Here is a 20,340-nt window from a genome sequence, read left to right as displayed (position 1 = left end):
ATAAACATTTAGGGTAAGTGTCTAATTATTTGCTCTGTAATAGGAAACTAAGATGTTTATATCCATAACATTACATGGAAAGCTGCGTCAGCATCTTTAGATGCGATTTCAAAACTGTGAATTTGATATAATCACTTATTCTCTCTCATTTTTAATATACACAGTGACTTTTTGTTTCAGGTATTGAATTGATCCCTCAAGTGAGGATAGAAGATTTAAAGCAGATGAAGGTAAAATTACTCCGTCATTTTGCCAGCACTCTTGTGTTCTGCCTGTTGGTGAAACTGACTTATTTTTGTTTCTCACCAACTGTAATCATTGTGGTAGTACTACACAAACTTATTTGGGATCCTGTTTTTCTTCCCCCCCTCCCCCCACAGGCTTACTTGAAGCATTTAAAGAAACAACAGAAGGAGCTCAATTCTTTAAAGAAGAAACATGCAAAGGTACAGTGTTTTGTGTGGGCAAGCAATATGTGTGTGTAGTTTTGTTCGCTTGTTTGTGTGTTTTTTCCTTTCAGCGCTCTGATGAAACCTCACAGCCAAAAACACTACTTAGAAACTGATACCAGCCAACTGGGCAGAAGAACCTTCATTTTAACTGGTTAGAAATGAAATTTAAAAATAGAATCCATTTGGGATTGGTTGTCACTGATTTGTAAACTGTGTTTCTAACATTTATTGCAAAAGCATAACAAAGCTTCACCCATTTCAAAATTGTTTCATAATTTGACTTTATCTAAACAAGTGGGCTGTCACCTGACTATTGAAAACCAGCACATAGTCTTAGTCTCTGGGTACCAAAATTCCCTTAGTCACTGGCAAATAGTTTGCCATACACGGTGTGTCAGGGGAGATGCTGGCCAGCTCCAAACTTCTCACCCAAGCCACCTAGAGAAAGAGCTTGTCTCACCTTCCCCCTATTATGTAAACTCTGCTTGCTGGCCTACTTATGGAATATAGTTGTTGTTCCTACTTACCTATAAGAAGAGGTCTTTGGACAGTGATCATGAGAAATTCTAAATTAGCTACAAATTTAAGAGAATCGCAGGAATTCTCATGTAGGTTGAAAAACTTCACAGCACCCAGACGCCATCCTGCTTTCAAGTCTTCCCTCCCCGGGAAAAGAGACAAACGTGATATCTTTTTCCTTCCTAAGATGTATCACAACAGCTGCTGCTGCTGGAAGGGTAAATATGTCCTCTTCCATTACGGGTAAGGAGAGCAAGAGAAATTTTAATTTCTTAACTTGAAAGGACTTCTGAATTCTTTTAAGCTCATGTTGCCATCCCACTTCTTTATACCCTGACCCCAGCCTCAAACCAAGGCACAGCCTGCAGAGCTGGACTTGAGTGATGAACCTCTGAGTCACTTCAAATACGAAGATGCAAAGAGTGCAGCCTGGAACTCTGTCATCTCTTTAATGGTTTGTGCTCCTTTGAGAAATTTGGCCTCATCTTGGCCTAGTAATAGTCCCTGTATTATTGGCTTCATGGATTTGCTGATATAGAGGTCACTTCAAAGACTGCTCGAATTTCAATTCTATTCAGTGGAATTCCTTTCATTGCCCACGTGGGAAACTCACCACAGATTTTTATAAGTGTGGAGACAGAGCTCAAGTAGGGATTTCCATTTTCTTGGTCATTGGCAGCAAGCTGGAATATGGAAAGGGAACAGAAAAGGGAGAGAAAAGAAAATGCAAATGCACTTTCAATGACTTTAGTTATTAGGAATGGAGTTGGTAGCCATATGGCAAGGCGTCATCCACCAGATTTTCCTTCTGTTTAAGTTGGATCTCTGTTATTGAGGCAGGCATCTCAATGGCCTTTGGACTGATTGGAAATTTAAACATTTTGGCCTGAGTCTCATTTAATATTTCCTTGAAGCATGACCAGGAAATATACCATGTCTGATAATAATAAGAATAATATACTATCTAGGATTTTTGTATGTGAAGTATTTTCCAGATGCTGTGCTCAGCACTTTATATTTATTACCTCATCTTATACTCTCTACCCTATAAGATAAATTCTAAGTCCCCATTGTGCATACGTGGAAGTTAAGATCAGGGAGGTGAAGCCATGTAACTAATGCCCCATCATTAGAGGGTAGCAGAGCCAATGTTTGAACCCAAATTGTCTTTAGTCTGGAGCCCATACTCTTATTGCGTTATTCTGTGAAGGATATTGGATGCTTCAGTAAGTAAACAAGTTCCCGCATTGCATCAAAGGCAGTGGAAGCACATGGGACAGTATGTAAATCTCCATCTAGTTTGGACAGTGTCAGTATACTGGTTACCTGGACAGCTGCTGAAGAAGGTTGCTCCTTGGTTCTTTAGAACTTAACCTGTATAATACTGAGCAGAATTGTCTGCTGATTCCCTATCTAAACCTTCGAGTTCAGACTGTCTCAGTTCTATTAGCAGGCCTATCTACTTAATTGGAAAAGTGGCAAAGATAGTGTCTTAGTCAGTTTGGGCTGCTATGGCAGATTACCATAGACCAGGTGGCTTAAACAACAATTTCTTTCTTACAGTACTGGAGGCTGGAAGTCCAAGGTGAGGGTGCACCAGATTTAGTGTCTGATGAGGGCCCCCTTCCTGGTTTACAGACAGCCTCCTTCTTACTGCTCCTTACATGGTGTGGAGAGCTTTCATCTCTCTCCTGTATCTTCTTATAAGGGAACTTATCCCATTCATGAAAGCTCCACCCTCATGACCTCACCACTTCCCAAAGGCACCCCCTCCAAACACACTGGGGATTAGGGATTCCACATATGATTTCAGAGTGGGGAGGGATATAAATATTCAGTCAATAGCAAGTGAAAAATTATTTTTCCATGAGAGAATTTAGAGGTAGCTTTGATAGCTCTTTCCCTCCACCTCTGATGCCACTGAACTTTATTCCTTCCATTTTCCTCACGCTTATTGGTGAGGAAATATTAATATTTAGTAGCAAATAAATTCTATATGGCTGAATAGAATCCAAGTTGCCTTCATTTGCAGAAACTTCAAGTTTCTTGGAGCCCCACATTCTAATAGAACCAATACTTAAAAGGAGATTTTAAATCTCGCTAAATCCTACCATCTAAATTTGTGTGGACTTTCATAATAGCTTTAGTGTACATTTTTTGGAGGGAGCCTTCAGAATGCCTTCGGTCAAGTAACAGAGCCAAATTGCACAGTAAAATATACAGTGCTTGCCTGTTGCTTTTCAGAATGCTTTTTGAAAGCATTTTTTAGCAGGCAAATGCATTTCACGGCTTGTTTTCCATATCCTCATGTACTTCAGAAGTTCAAGACACAAATGTATGATTATAAGCTTATGATGAATTCCTTCTCCCACATTAAATACACAGGGGGCCCACTTTTCTATTCAGCCTGCTTTGGCAGTATAATTTACGAACTCTGAATTCCATAATATTTTTATATAGAACTACTACTAATAATAAGGCTGACATTTATTTAGTGCCGCTTTTGTGTTACGCATTGTATGTGCATTCTTAAATTCTCACAATATCCTTGAAACCCAAATGGTACTATCCACATTTTAGACATGAATAAAATGAAATTCAGAGAAGTGCCTAGAGCAATATAACTCATTCATGCTGGTTATAATTAAAGTGCTTTTCATCTATTTGAACTGTCCAAAGGCTTTGCAAATAATTATTTTCAAACAGTTAGACCTTTCTCTCTATAAAGTTTCTGTAATTTTTCAGTCTATAATACTTCCCTAATTCTTTCCACTGTCTCATCTGAGCCAACTTTTAAGATTAAGGGTATATTGGAATATTTACTTGACCAGTATATACTGAGGTCTACTCAACTAATGCACTTGTCTTTAAAACTGAAAAAAAGAAACACTGGTGAAGGAGGTGAGAGGATGTAGTGAATCTGTTACCACTGGACCCACTTAGTGCCTGATCCCATTTGATCTTGTTTATCCTAACACTAGTTTTTCTATCTGTCAATACTTTTCAAAAGATAAAACTAGCTAATATATACATAAACATTTATTATTTGGTATTCTTATAACAATTATATAAAGGAGTATTATAATTATATTAACTTGTATCAGTTAGCTTTTGCTGGGTAACAAACTATCCCCAAATGTAGTGACTAAAAACAGCCACTGTTTATTTAGCCCACAATTTTGTAGCTCAGCTGGATGATGTTCCTGGTCTCATCTGGGTTCACTTGTACATCTGCTGTCACTACCAGTTTGGCAGGTGGTGGGCAGATGTGGGGGGCTGGCTGACTTTGGAAGGCCTCCGCTTTCTGTGGTCTCTCATCTTCAGCAGTAGTCCAGGCTTGTTCACATAGTATGGGTCCCAGGAGACTAAGCCTCAGCTCAGAACTGGCACAGCATCACTTCCACCTCCTTCTCTTGGCTACAGTGGGTCATGAGGCTGTCCCAGGTTCAAGGGATGAAGACTCTACTTCTTGGCAGGAGGAACCACAAAGTCAGATTGCAAAGGGGATTGGATACAGAAAGAGAAATCATTGTGGCCCTTTTTGCAAACAGTCTACCAACTATTTGCCAGATGAGATAATTTACACTTAAAAGAAACACAGCTTGACTAAATCACCTAGCTTTTAAATGGTGGAGCCAAGCTTTGGACCAAATTCTCTCTGACTCCAGAACTCAAGCTCTTCATCACTATATTGGGTTGCCTCTGAGTTTTCCCACATTAGTTTTTATTTCCACACATCTTGATGGTCTTAGTAAAAGGTTTTTAAGAGCAGTCATGAGTCTACAGGGCACAGATATCTTGGCGTCCTTTGGGACTGCTTTTTCAACACATGATCCTTGGGCCAAAAACTGGAGGCTTCATAGAACTGCATATTCTTGTGCCCACTGGAGACTTTGTTATCATCTCCAAGGAGAAGTCTAGGAAATACATTTTAAATAAGCTCCTCTCCTATGCACACTAAGTTTTGAAAACTGTTTCTTTAGGAATATTATTTAGCACTCTTTACTGTCCCTCAGTGAAAACCCCACTGAAGGCCTGTAAGATGCAGAGCAGGCCTCCCTGAAAAATGGGTTTTGCCCTGTTGTCAAGCAATAGTAAGGATTAACGACCCTAGCCTTTCTGTGAAACAACATTTATATAACCCTTTCCAACAGTTATGGTGCTACCTAAGATGGGGCTAAGGTTTGCTACCTCAAAGCTTTGGGTTATAAAATAACCTACAGAGGAGGGAAGGTAGCCTATGCTGTACCTTCCAATCACAGCACCCATGGGTCAACCATGGCACATGGTAGACAAGAGCAGAGTCCTTAGTCCATGTTCAGTGACTGTAGGGCATTCTCAGCTATTACATACCAGCCTGAGTAAATCATGCCACTTCTCAGAAAGGGAAGCAGAGAATGTGGTTTACTTAACCTAGTGGCTTAAGAAATGTATGGTCCATAAGAGAGCTTATTTCCAAACTTAAAGTTAGCTGCAGAATGGAGAAGGAATAGTGATATGACAATGAGGATCTACCATATACGAAAGAGAGCCAAAGAAATAGTTGTGAGATCTGCTGTTAGGACAGTGGGAAGAAAAGATAGGTAATGACCATTTGAGCCCCAAATGGGATCAAGATGCTAGCTAACATGGCTAGTTTTTGGAAAATGGCCATGGTCAGTTGCTTTTGATCCTCTGAATGCGGTTGACAGTCAAACTGCTACTTGTCTCTCACTTTCTCAATTTGAAATGGAAACTAGTGGACTGCTTTTCAAGTGTCCATTAGATGAGACACAGAAAGAGCTGAACTAAGCAACCGTGATCCCACACTAGCGCAGGGCTCATCTGGGTCCAGAGCTAGGGTTGCTTTCATTAAAAGACAAGCATGCTTTTCAATTGTCAGATGTGATCCAATCCTTAGAGCAAAAAATTTAAACCCAAAGTTAAGTAAATATCCCCAATAACACATTAGAAGAAGAATTCCAACTCAAATGATGTAAAAGAAGTAAATGAAGGAAGTTGGCCCCATGTAGAAAACAGGGAGCACTCATTCTTGTCCAAAGGGCAAGTCAGACTCAGTTCCCACCATTGGTCTGAGCCTGAGGTCTTCCCACCTTGAGAGTCTGTGGGCCACCTTCATTCTCTAAAGGAGAATCACAGAACCTGAAATCTTACATGAATTTCCTCTTCTTTTAATATTGGCCACTAATTCAGTCTTTTTCTGAAATACTATCTAGGCAAAAAAAAAAAAAAAAAAAAAAAACAATAACAAAAGCTGAATGCATCCCTGGGACCGCCAGTTTGCAGCATCATAGCTAGATGAGTCAAATAAAATGCCTGAGAACCTGACTAAAATTTGGCATTTCGGTAAAGCTGCTAATGGAAAATATGCTCTTTGCTATGCAAGCAGTTTTGCTGATAACAAACACCAAGACTGCTGTTAAACTCATCAAATGTAATTCGTGGTAAGAAGTCAATAACAGACCTACAGCTCTGTCATGAAGTAGAAATGGGCAGAGACACAGCAACTACGCACAAAGGCAGCTTACTGGTGATCTCAGAGGTGTGTGCTGAGCAAACACGATTTACTCAGATGTTTCAGCATCATCTGTGGGGTGAGAATTTATGCCCAGAGTCACATCAGCCACAAGAATGAATTGCAGCAGAAGTTTTTCCCAAAAGAAGCTGAATTTACTCTTAACTTTTTTTTTCCACTGAGCAAATAGATAGACTGTAGTTTTTAAGGTTACTATTGATTTTTTTTTCCTTTAGCAGTTGATGGTGGTGGACAGTTCTTTTTTTTTTTAATTGGAGTATAGTTGATTTACAATGTTGTGTTAGTTTCAGGTGTACAGCAAAGTGAATCAATTATACATATACATATATACAGCAGGTACTCTTAACTTTGATAGAAACATATACAAATACTGCTAAAAGCCGTACATTTATTTCCCCCAAATGTCCCAATTAAGATAGACTTTTAGGTCAACATATTTAATTTCGCTACCCTTGACCTGAAAGAATGAAAAGGGACTTTTCTCTTCCATAAGGTCTCATGACTCAGTTAAGGACCAAAAGAATAAAATTAATGATAGATTTTTTTTTCAGTATAAATAGGCTTAGAGATCATTTCCCGGCTCCTCTAGTTTGTACAACAGGAAGCTGAGGATTGAGCCAACCACCACGCCCATCACGTGATGATCAATAATTAAGTCCCCATTCCTTTCTGAAAGGGGAAGTGGTGTCTGGGAACCAGATTATCCCAAAACTTCAATACCTGCTACCTACCATGCAGGGATAGTTTTGAGCACAGAGAGAAACACAAGAGATAATTTTTCAAGGTGAACTTTCTTGTTATGTGTATTCATTGTAATCATTTTAATTCAATATGCTTCTAATTTTTAAAAATTTTATAGCATTCGTTAACTTGCAGTTCATAACCATGAATTAGGCTGGGCAAACAAGGTCCTGTTCAGTTTTCTGATAAAGAAATTGCAGCCTGGAAAGATTTATGTTTGTTACACAGGGCCACTAGGATGAGCTGGGACCAGAATCCAAGTCCTCTTACTGCTTTCCCATGCTAAATTTTTAATACATGCAACAAATATTTATTGAATCTACTTTGTACCAAGCATTGGGCTATGTAGTGGTGAAAGAAAGAGGTTTTCCCTGCCCTTGTAGAGCATATCTTATATACTTGAAGCCATCATGAATGCCTTTATGGTACAAACACCCTCATTCCTCATATCTAATTGGGTTAATTAAGGTTCACCAGAATACTTCCTTAAGCAATAGTCTATGTCAGCTTACTTCAGAGCCTCTTTTGTTTTCTTTTTCTTGTGCTGCACTAGAATATTTAAAGAAACAATCTTCTCCACCCTCCTTTCAATGATATTTGCAAGAGACATAGGAATGTGGCACCTCTGAAATGTTTTATTCTAGACTTGCATAGAGCCCCTTATTTGCCCAGGAAAATTAATACATGTGCCAGACAGGCATGATGATTACTAAATCTTAGAAGGAAGGCTAGTAGTACGGTGATTTAGTAGTTTTTCTTTTCCCCCATGACAATGCAAGAGTAGCTAAATCCATTTAAATAAGGATACATCGACGTGTCAATCTATTCCTGCGGCAGTAGGTTAAGCTTGGAGGAAAAGTTTATTGATTTAACTTCTCAGACTGTTCTCCCTTCTCCCAGGTCACTCTCTGCATGTTTTCATGAGTACTGAATAATATAAGTAGGTTTGTATGTAATTGTATTTTGAATAAGGTATAACAGGCATTTGAAATATGATTTCTCTTATATTTAATCCTAACAACCCTATGAAGTAGGCAACAATCTCCCAATTATAAAGATTGAAGAAGGTATCACTCTCCCAATTATAAAGATGAACAGACTGAAAGGGTAAGTAGCTTGTCCTAAGACCTGAGACTGTCCATGTCCTTAACCCAATGCAGAACCCCTAGTTTATAACACAAAAGGGCACAGATATTGGTAACAGGACTGGATTTATGAGGTGTTCCAGGTTACCACAAATTAGGCAGGACATTGTTACATATAATTCCCTAATCCCAAATCCAGAGCAAGATAACATCACCTTGGAGCACTCATTGTCCCTGTTATCAGGTCCTATTCCGAGAACCTTCCTGCCTAGCACCACCTTCCTCCATGCCTTCTCCCAGAGGCATTTATTCACTGGACAGGAATGCTGAGACCATGTGCACCAATGCATTTCTGAAGAATTTATATGTAAATGAACTGTAGATCAAGTCCTGTGTTAACCTGCTAACAGTGCTGGGAAATTAAGAAAATCTTGGGAAAGTTCAAAATCCCTTCCCCATTTATATTGTATGAAATCTTTTAAGATATTCATGAATTAGGTTAAAGGTGAGCCTACCTTAGGAAGGAAATTAATTTTTTTTTTTTCGGTATGTGGGCCCCACACTGTTGTGGCCTCTCCCATTGTGGAGCACAGGCTCCGGAAGCACAGGATCCGGAAGCACAGGCTCAGTGGCCATGGCTCACGGGCCCAGCCGCTCCGCGGCATGTGGGATCTTCCCGGACCGGGGCACGAACCCGTGTCCCCTGCATTGGCAGGCGGACTCCCAACCACTGCACCACCAGGGAAGCCCAAGAAAATTAATTTTTAAAAAATTAAGTGACTCACTTTTGTTACTCACTTAAAAAAATAAGCAAAAGGAGACATGACCATGAGGGTAGTTATATAATCTGAACAAAGTCTATCCATTCCAGACTTCAGTATCATCTCATTTCTCTAAGTTTTTCAAGAGTAAGACTTGGATATAACATCAAGCATCATCTTAGAGTGGATATTACTGATTGCACTGTTTTCCTCTATGATTAGGGGCTGAGCAGCTAAGGAGATCTGATTTCAGTTAAGTCCTTGGCTGTGGCCAAATTATCAGGAAGAAATAATGTTTATAAAGAAATACTTATTTTCAAAGCATTGCAGCCCCATTTTCAGTGATTGAAGGAAGCAGATGGAGAAATATTTTAACTATCTGTAAAGCTGAAGGCCAGGGTTCCTGAACATTCTGTCATCCTTGTGAGTGCATCTAGATTAGGAAGCTGGCAAAAACATCAATGGATGGGGATTCAAAATGAGCTGATATTGACAACCACAGTAGAGGTTCTCATTGTGTAATGACAGTATTCAAGACCTTCCAAAAAGTGCCCGGTGTTCAGAAGCCATGCCACATAATGAATAGTTATATTTATCATGTAAAAGAGAATAAGTAAGGTAGCTGAACTTGGGTTTTGGGGACTAGGTTGTGGAAGGGGCAGTGGACTGATTAGATGACTCGGCAGATCAAAGATGGATGGGTGGCAGTTCTATGGAGATATCTATGTGCAGAAGAAAGAACTTTGGGATGATTGGTGTTGCCCAGCAGTGGGCAGGGCTGCCTTTTGAGGTGGGCATGTTCAATGGACTGAGGCTGGAAACCCCCTTGTTGGAGAGACCTTATGGGAATACAAGAAACTCTTAGGTTGGGTGGGAGATTGGAAGTCTTTCCAGCTCCCAGACTCAGTTACTCCTTGATTTTCAAACCAAGACTCTGAAAGAGCTGGTGGAAATTATGCCAGCCCAACATGGGATAAAGTTTATCAGCTACACTACAAGTCTAACTCGTCACTACAAATTCTTCTCGTTCAGGAGCACAGTACCATGCAGAAGCTACATTGCACACAAGTTGACAAAATTGTGGCACAGTATGACAAGGAGAAGTCAACTCATGAGAAAATCCTAGAGAAGGCAATGAAGAAGAAGGGGTAAATGCTGTTTATGTCCTTCTGGAGGCTTTTTGCCTTTTTATGTTTTGTCTCTTCCCACAGTTCCACTGCCTGCTTAAGCCAAGGAAGAACTTAGTCTTAACTTTGTTTTCATCATTAACAATGATTCCTGGGAAATAAGCGACTCACTCAGCTGAAGGGAGTGACTGAAGTGGAAATGAGGAGCTTTATTCAAGTTCTGCAGCTGTTAATGAAATAATAACTGTCTTTCATGGTACCTTTAAGGTGAATGGGGGTCGAGGGGAGAAGGAAGGACAAATTACAGTTGGAAAAATTCCAGAAATCATTTTGCATTGCCAGGTAATAAATAGTAAGGTTGATACACTCAAGGAAAAAAATGCAATTTTGATGTTTACTATTGCAAGAATCCTTAGCTTATGCCAACAGATGAAACTGTTGAATAAAACCTATCACTGCATTTACCTTGAAAGATTTTATCTATTGATAGAATTAAGCTAGGGGAATGTTTCTGTGATGCTGCAAGCTCACTGAATAACAGAGTAGGAGGGAAACACACTCAGTGCCAGCCATGGAGAAGTGATAAGTTGGATGTTTAGAATGTGCCTCTCAGAGACACTCTCTATTAATAATATGATGAAGCACTCTGACTTAGGCCATAATAAATCAGAGCATATATGCTGAAGGCAGAAGCTCAGGGCCTATTCTGGTTTCAGCAATGATATGGATATTCCAAAAGGAAAAATTAATCATTGAAATAAGCAGTAATAGTTGCTGGGCAATTGCCTAGTATATATTTCCTACTCACAATAGAGTAAGAAGCAAAAATTACCCCACACTGCCAAGAAATGCTATTTTTCTCCCTTGCTGGCTTGTGTCAAAGACAAAAATCTGGCTTTACAACCAAAGTGGAAGAATTGAAAACTCGCTTCAAGGCTGAGGTCCTATTTTTCAGTTCTCATCCTAAATAGTGTATTATTGAATAAATAAAAGATAGCTTGAAGAAAAGCAGGAACCAAAATGGAAACTCTGACAACAAACCTTTAACAATGAAATAATTGTTAGGTCTGAAATGTCTCTTTGTGTAGTGGTTGAATTGAGTAATCACGATACAGATATTTTTTGTAAGGTATGCATCTATTACTGGAAGAACTGAGGTTGCCCAGTGAGCCATGGCGTCTCATGTTTGATGAACAAATTGTCTTCATTGAAAGGCTTTGGAGCAAAGGTTCCTGGGAGAGGAAAGATATCTAATGCCTGGCATGCATTTGTGGTTTTCCATTTTCAGGGGAAGTAATTGTCTCGAAATGAAGAAAGAAACAGAAATTAAAATTCAGACGCTGACATCAGATCACAAATCTAAGGTAAGAAAATGCCTATGTTTACAGCAGCAACTGTGGAAGATACTCTGTGATGTTTTAGAAGCTGCACCCAGTTTAAATCAGAAATAACAGTAGCCTGGGGCTGGTCTGGGCTCACTGGCTTGGAGAAGAGCCATTTCATGGAACGCCTTTTCCTTAATTTGTAAACATATGCTCACAATACCTATGTTGTCTACCTCAGAGGCATCAAGGGAAACAATAAATGGACTAAAAGGAAATAGTGTACAAAATACAGAATATGATTCCCTATAGAAGTAACATTGATCATAGGACAGAAAACCACCCACCTTGAGGGTTCAGTAGTTCGTTGACACTTATTCCATCCTAACTTTGCTGTGGAAGTTTGGGACGGGAATAAATCCAGGGCTGAGATTCTAGGAGATGAGCCTAATTACTTGGATTCCCCCAAAGACACAAGAAAATAGTTTAGGGGACATTAATTAAGATTATGGACATTTTGGAGAGCTGAGCTCCAAGGTGCCATCAACAACATAAATAATTATAATTATAATAATTATAAAAGAAAAGAAGCTGTGAAATAAAGTTTCCAACTATAGCTTTTGGTCAAACCAGCCAGCCTCCGTTATGTCTAAATGCAGCTCTGTCATCCAGCCAGTGACCCTGCCACACACCTGGGCCAGCCAGGCATCCAAGCTGAAGTTCTCTTTGGTGCTGTGTATTTTGTGTCCACTCTGCCATGCAGTCTGTAGAGGCAGTAAGTTGTGTATCTTTGAGAGTTGTTCCCCACTCTCTCTTTCTCTCTTCTTAACTGGAATATTTGAGAGTTAACAACTGTGCAACATGCCATGATTTTTAAATGCTTTGCATAAATAGGAAAGCAGAAACGTTGGCCACCGTATCAATTTGCTTTTGCTGCATGAAACACCATGCTGAAATTTAGTGGTGTAAGACAACTACCATGTATTAGCTCACAGTTCAGTGGGTTAGAATTTGGGGTATACTCCACTGGACAGTTCTAGTGATTTTGGCTGGGCTCATGTGTGTGTCAACAGTCAGCTGGGATTGATGGCCTCACTCAGCTCTCTGGTGGGTAGCTGACTGCTGGTTGTTTTTTTCTACATGACCTCTCATCCTCCAGCAGGCTAGCACAGGCTTTACCACAGGTTAGCCTCAGGGTTCCAGGCATAGAAAAAGGATAAGTACTTTCCAAGCTTCTGCTTGCATCACATTTGCTACTGTCTTGTGGCTAAAGCAAGTCACAGGTCAACCAGATTCAAGGAGGTGGAGAAAGAGACTCTAGCTATTGATGAGCTGTAAAACCACAGTATGAAGAGCATGGATAGTCTTTGCAGGGGAAGACTTTCTACCCCAGCATCTGTTAAAATGACACAATAAGTCATGATCCAGGAATAAGAGAACACACAGCTCTCTATTCAGATCTGTGGCCTTGTGGAAGTGAAGCTGGAAAAATATGAGGTGATGAAGAGAATTCTGATAGAATTGGTAAAGGAGCCCAAAGCCCAGACAAACCAGAGTGTGGGCGAGTTAGGCAGTTGAAATAATGGGTCATGGTTCAGTATTTAGAGCCAAAGTGATTGCTCTATTTTAATAAGCAATGACTTCTGGATTCCCACTGATTAGTACATATTTTTGCAGGTTATATGGGCGTCTACTGATTGACCAAGTAAATTGGTGGGAGGGATCTGAAATGCATGGCTAATATTGTGCTTTCAGTTCCTACCTGACCTGTGAGAATTCTAGGTGGCACCACCCCCTTTTCCCCACGCAGGTCAAGGAGATCGTGGCGCAGCACACAAAAGAGTGGTCAGACATGATCAACACCCACAGTGCGGAGGAGCAGGAGATCCGGGATCAGCATCTCAGCCAGCAGTGCGAGCTGCTCAGAAAGCTCCTGATCAATGCCCACGAGCAGCAGACCCAGCAGTTGAAACTGTCCCATGACAGGTGGGAGAGTTAGCTCCAGAAGAAACTCCCAATTTTTACAAAAGACTAGTTTTGTGTGGTGTGTGTGTGTGTCTGTGTGTGTGTATGCACCTGTCAAGGTAGTAAGGAAAATCAACCTGGCATACAACATTGATCTTTTACATATATCCTATTGTACAGTTGACGTGAGCAAGAGGAACTATAAGAAATGGCCTCTGCCATCAAAGGGCTTCCAGGTGTTGGCAAGATCTCACACTCCCATGACAAATTAAGTCACGTTACAAGTAGCGTATGATACATACTAAAAAGTGTCACAGGCTCTACCGCCTCCAAGTGGTCCCAGATGCTTCACAGAATGATAGGGCTGGAGGTGGCCTTTGAAAAATGATCTGGAGCCTCTTAGAAGAGAAGACATAGAAGGAGATAAATACCAAGCAGTTGAGTTCCTAGAGGGATTGGTTCTGATCACTCAGAGGTACCTGAGGAAAGACCCTTCTTTCCATTGTCTGGACTTCTGTGAATTCTAGAAAAGCAGGCCTGATCAAGAAACAGCAAAAAGTATCTGTTTATTTTGGTCTCATCCCATTTCAGCATATTGCATACTGCAGATGATGAGCTGGTCTTTTTCCCAGGGCAGAAGAGTGTTTAGGTCAGTTATGTCTTTTTATCACAGCTTTGTTGCAGCTTGCCTGTGCCTTCCTTAGTGCCAACTGTATGCCATGGTTATGGTCTGTTGATACACACAAAAAAGTAGAAAACAGAAGCATTTTACCAACAAATCAAAAAAAAAACTTTTAAAATCTAACTGCATGAATTATCTAGGCACATTCTCAGATTTCCAACTTTATTTTGGAGTGATATATGGCCATAAGAACGTGAAGTATTTTTGCCATAGTTTCTGATTCTCACATGAATCAACTAAATGAGGTATACTATGCTGAGTTTCCTGTGGGCTAAGTTTCCAGACCCTATCCATTTTCAAGTATTCTATTTATTTGTATAGGATTAAAAAGTTGTCTTTTTTTCCCTTAGAAATGCTCTTGATTTAGTACACAGAAAGGTCTGTTCATCATCCTCCCTTTGACCATTGCTACAATACCAGATTTTAGGTGTCCACCCTTATTCAAAGATACTTCAAAGAATAAGGTACTCTATTCTAATTTTTTTTGAAGTTGAATAAAGGGGAAAAATTAGCCCACAATTAGCAGGCATTGTCTAAAAAAACAAAAAGTAAATGAATTCTTGCATGACACAGGAAGTCATTTGAAGCAACCATAACCTTATTACTAACTTACCTTAAAAAAATAGATCGATGGCAGGGGTATTTTTTCAAAAAAACAGCAGCATCGAAGTTTTTTCTCAAGCATCCTGTGGTTGTGTTTCTTTGTCACCATCACAGCTGTCACTCACTCTCGGTTAAAAAAATCTTGCCTTCTTAACATTCAGCATCATTATATGGTTACTGATAAGTGCTTGTTGAATGAAAGAAGAGATGGTCAATTTAATAACAAGTTATGAAAAATTTTGAGAGCCATTTTCTTGGGCCCAGGAGTTTCTATACATATTCCAGCCTCTGTGGCCCTAAGGTCTCTGACTGAAGAACTCTGTTTCAGCTTTGTCCATCCCTTTCCGTGAAGTACAAACACTACTTAAACAACCTCACTCCTTGGTCCCTCATTTCCAGGCAGTGCTTCAAGGAGATCTCCACAGGTTCCAGGGAAGATTCTTTGTTAATAATATTCATTTTAGTATTCTAAATTGTATGCTTGTAATGTACTCTTCAGTAATCTAAAGATATGAGTTTCTGTGGTACACACTTGCATTCACACACACAACAATTTCGTCCCCTTCCTTCCCCTGGACTGTCAGAAAACAGGATGGTCACTTGTGAGTGTTAGAACATCCTTTCTCTTCAAAGCCATCTGATCCCAAAACACGTGGGACAAAGCTGGATTATCCTTGTATTTTACCAACCATAAGTGGTTGTCCCTGTGCATTCTTTGATTATTTTCATGCTGTATTCACTATTTACATATTTTAAATTATATATAGATTGGTAAACATGATTGCCTGAGATATTTGTATATAACTTAGGATTTGTAGCTTTTATTATTCAGAATTCTTATGGCATGTTAATGACAGTGTCCTACTCTGGGCAGCTGAATACGATCATTGTGTGGTTAGGGTTAGCTTAGACACACATAATGTCGCTTCTTCCCAGCCCACCACTGTTACTTCACAGTGACCCACTGCCCCCAGGAGAAGCATCCTCGTGGATCGGGGCTCCTGACCTCCTTTCCACAGAGTACAAAACAACTTGATGAGCCCAATAATGAAATAAAAAGTGAACCTAGTCCTGTTGTGACATGTGGAATGTGTTTTCTGTTTACGTTTTCATTTTTTTTTTATTAGAGTTAAATATCCATAACATGAAATTTACCATTTAACCATTTATAAAATGTGTGGCATGAAGTATATTCACACTGTTGTACAACCATCACCACCATCCATCTCCAGAACTTTTCCATCTTCCCCAGCTGAAGCTCTATGCCCACTAAACACTAGCTCTTCACTCCCCTAATTTATTTTTCTTCTTTCCAGTTTTATTGAGATGTAATTGACATACAGCACTGTCTGGTTTCAGGTGTACAGCATAGTGCTTTGGCTTTACATACATCATGAAACGATTACCACAGAAACTTTAGTGAACATTCATCATCTCATATAGATATAAAAGAAAAGAAAAAGAAAACATATGTTTTCCTTGTGATGAGAACTCTTAGGGTTTACTCTCTTAACAACTTTCATATATAACATACAGCAGTGTTCATATTTATCATGTTGTACGTTACATCCCTAGGACTTATTAATATTATAACTGGAAGTTGGTACCTTTTAACCACCTTCCTCCAATTCCCCCTCCTCCCACCCCTGCCTCTGGTAACCAGAAATCTGATCTCTTTTTCTAGGAGTTTGGTTAGGTTTGTTTTTCGTTTGTTGTTTTTTGAAGTATAATTGATCTACAACACTATGTTAGTACACAACATAGTGGTTCAATATTTCTATACATTACAAAATGATCACCACCTGTTTGTTTATTTTTAATACATAGGGAAAGCAAGGAAATGCGAGCACACCAGGCTAAGATTTCTATGGAAAATAGCAAAGCCATCAGCCAAGATAAATCTATCAAGAATAAAGCAGAACGGGAAAGGTGAGTCAGAACGCTCACTGCCGGAATATAGCATTGACTTGAAGACACAGACTCGACAATATTTCTGTGTGTATACACACACTCACATTTGAGATATAAAAAAACCTGTGAGTTCTGGTTTAGAATCCTGCTATCATAACTGCTAGAAGATGTATTATTATTGCTGTAAAACATCTTCTGATTGTTTACTGCCACTAGTAAAACAGATTTACATTCAATATATGTGTGCTAATTTACAAACAAAATTATATAAAATATGGCAAGATACCCTTCCCACATCCCATTGGGTCATCCTGTAAGCATCTCATCTGCTTAGGTGTTAAGCCCATTCTGAATGGACTTAGAGTCTATATAACAGCATGTAGGATAGTCTTCTTCCCTTGACTGGCCTTGTGCTGTCCTTGACACCAGGCATCATCTCAAACCACCCCCTCCACACACACACACAGGTTTTCTGGTTCATACTTGTCTTAGAATGGGTTTCTAGAAACAAAGACAGGAATTTGGGCACATATGATTTACTGAGGAAAGGATCTTCAGCTAAGGGGAGAGGAGGAAGCAGGAGGGGGCCAGGGCAGGGGCTAAGTAAGTATATGGTCTCTGCTAGAGTTCCTCTTCAGCCTGATCCCAAGCTCTGGATTGTAAACTGTACCATGATCTGTCCCTTTGAATCACAGGTGTCTGGCTTTTGTACTTCTATGTTAATCAGTCATTGGCCACATAGAGTTGGGGGAAGGTTTGTGTGACCTCCAGAGAAGATCCCAGGTGCAAGCCTTTTAGCCAAAGCTGATAAAGGGGATCTGAGAGGGCATCAGTAGTCATAGTACCCAAGAGAGGGAGTTAGCAGCACTTGATTCCCAGTGATTCCCCAAAGCGTCTTCACCTGTGATGCTCATGGCTGCCCCGAAAGCCTCTAAGAACACAGATGCTGGTTGCTTCAGAACTGAGAGCTAGGTTCACACAGCAGTGGTCAAGCACAGCAGGATCTCTTCTCTCGGAGAAATAGACTTGTATAGAATGTGGCTGCCAGCTGAGTTCACCACCCACAAAAAGGCTGTGTAGCTTTGGGAGTTAAAACGTGAGCATGAAGTTTAGGGCTTCACGTCATTCAGCTGTTGACCATAGGCTGCGCTGTTAGGAAACCTTGCAGCTAGAAGCAAAGTACCCCTGTTTCAATTCCACTGTCTACACAGTCTTTTGTGGACACTTAGTTGATACCTGATGTTTCCTCCTTGTCTTGAACACAGCAGTAACTGCTGTCCAATTACTTCAATATCGTTGATTTTTAAAACACATCTCATTTATTAACCGTAATTAAAGTTAAACTTGAAATAGGACAAAATATAAAGCATAATACCATCCGGTGCACTTTTATGCTGAAGTTTTGTTGGATTAAATATGGTTTGGAATTAACTGGCCAGCAATAGGATTTGGAATTCCACAGTAATTTGACCTGAAAATGAATTGCCTTTTCAACACTTTGGCCAAGAAATTTCTCAGTAAACATGGAGTGTCATTTGTGTCTCTCTAGGGAGATTATTACTCAATTTAATCAATGCTCATTTACACCATCATTTTGGGGTAGTTATCTGGTTCTTGTTTACTTTAACAAAGTGCCACCCTCTGGACCTTATTCTCAGACAAGGAACTTTGCTTAATGGCCTTGTGTACATGGAAATGACATTGTCCACTTTAGTTGAATAACACAAAATATCCAAGCCATGATAAAACCTCGTTAAACTGTTCTAGACTGTCCAAACTGAAATATAGAATTCAACATGATAAATGTGCTAATTATTAAATAGCTCTTTATCATATTTTTAAAATTATGTTGCAAAATGGACTTTAACCCAGTTGAGATCAAGTTATCTTAAATTATGAGTTACTGATAATTTAACCAGGCAATTTTTTAATTTAATTTCCTTATTTTGACTTATTATACTTTTTTATTATAACTCAGTATCTAGTGGTTAGGTGACTCTCAAACATCTACAAATGGCTGGTCTCTTAAAAAATAATTTCTCTATGCCAGATGGTTACCTTTTAAAACACATGCTGTGTGTATCTACCTTATCAAACTACTGAGAAATAAAACTAAAAATTTATAATCAGAGAGCTAAGAAAGACATGCAGAAGCTGAAAAATACTTCTATTCTTGGGTCAAAGAAGACATTTCAGGCTTCCCTGGTGGCACAGTGGTTGAGAATCTGCCTGCTAATGCAGGGGACACGGATTCGACCCTGGTCTGGGAGGATCCCACATGCCATGGAGCAACTAGGCCCGTGAGCCACAACCACTGAGCCTGCGAGTCTGGAGCCTGTGCTTCGCAACAAGAGAGGCCATGATAGTGAGAGGCACACACACCGCAATGAAGAGTGGTCCCTGCTTGCCACAACTGGAGAAAGCCCTCGCACAGAACAAAGACACAGCACAGCAAAAATAAAAATAAATGAATTAATAAACTCCTACCCCCAACATCTAAAAAAAAAAAAAGACATTTCAACATAAATGACATGATATTTATAACTGAATGACAACATAAACACTGTTGATCAATGTGTCAGAGTTAGCTGAAGTACACAGGAAGAGAAATAATCAGCAAAATAAAGAGGCAACCTACCAAATGCGTGAAAATATTTGTAAACATATATCAGGTAAGAGACTAATATCCTAAATATATAAGCAAATCAACAAATCAATAGCAAAAAATAAATAATCTGATTTTAAAAGTGGGCAGAAGACCTGAATAGACATTTTTCTAAAGAAGACATGCAAATGGCCAACAGTATATGAAAAGATGCTCAACGCTACGAATCGTCAGGGAATGCAAATCAAAACCACAATAAGATATCACCTCACATCTGTTAGAATGGCAATTATCAAAAAGACAAGAGATAATAAGTATTGGCAAGGATGTGGAGAAAAGGGAACCCTTGTGTACTCTTGGTGGGATTGTAACTTGGTGGTGCAGCCACTATGGAGAACAGTATGAAGGAGGTTTCTCCAAAAATTAAAAATAGAACTACCATATGATCCAGCAATTCCATTTCTGGGTATATATCTGAAGGAAATGAAAACACTATCTAGAAGAGATGCCTACATCCCCAAGTTCATCACAGTATTATTTGCAATAGCCAAGACACAGAAACATCTTAAGTGTCTATGAACAGACGAGTGGTTAAAGAAAATTTGAGATGTCTATTCAATGAAATATTATTTAGCCATAAAAAGAAGGAAATCCTGCCATTTGGGACAACATGGATGAACTTTGAGAACATTATCCTAAGTGAACTAAATCGAACAGAGAAAAATACTATATATTTGTGGAGTCTAAAAAAAAAGCCAAATTCATAGAAACAGGGTGGAATGGTGATTGCCAGGGGGTGACGGTAGGGGAGTCAATGGGGAGACATTGATTAAAAGATACAAACTTGCAATTATAAGATTAATAAGTTTTAGGCATCTAATTTCAGCATGGTGACTGTAGCTCACACTGTATATTACTTGAAAGTTGCTAAGAGAGTAGATTTTTTTAACATCTTTATTGGAGTATAATTGCTTTACATTGTTGTGTTAATTGCTGCTGTATAACAAAATGCATTAGCTATACGTATATCC

At 39.4% G+C, this 20,340-nt stretch overlaps 1 protein-coding gene across 7 annotated transcripts in view; it reads left to right on the top strand.

The window, feature by feature from the left end:
- PLCB4 (phospholipase C beta 4) overlaps positions 1–20,340 on the top strand; it is a 436,230-nt gene that overhangs the window by 407,293 nt on the left and 8,597 nt on the right. For all 7 annotated transcript variants that reach the window (XM_067012117.1, XM_067012114.1, XM_067012118.1 and 4 more), the window contains 6 exons: positions 181–230; positions 381–446; positions 10,127–10,242; positions 11,510–11,585; positions 13,354–13,529; positions 16,621–16,722. In XM_067012117.1, coding sequence (XP_066868218.1) covers positions 181–230; positions 381–446; positions 10,127–10,242; positions 11,510–11,585; positions 13,354–13,529; positions 16,621–16,722 — 586 coding nt within the window. The remainder of the gene's footprint in view (positions 1–180; positions 231–380; positions 447–10,126; positions 10,243–11,509; positions 11,586–13,353; positions 13,530–16,620; positions 16,723–20,340) is intronic.

Source organism: Kogia breviceps, chromosome 14 (genome assembly GCF_026419965.1).
Source record: "Kogia breviceps isolate mKogBre1 chromosome 14, mKogBre1 haplotype 1, whole genome shotgun sequence".
Classification (NCBI taxonomy): Eukaryota; Metazoa; Chordata; class Mammalia; order Artiodactyla; family Physeteridae; genus Kogia; species Kogia breviceps.
Note: the sequence above shows the minus strand (reverse complement) of the source record. Positions and strands in the feature narration are given on the sequence as shown.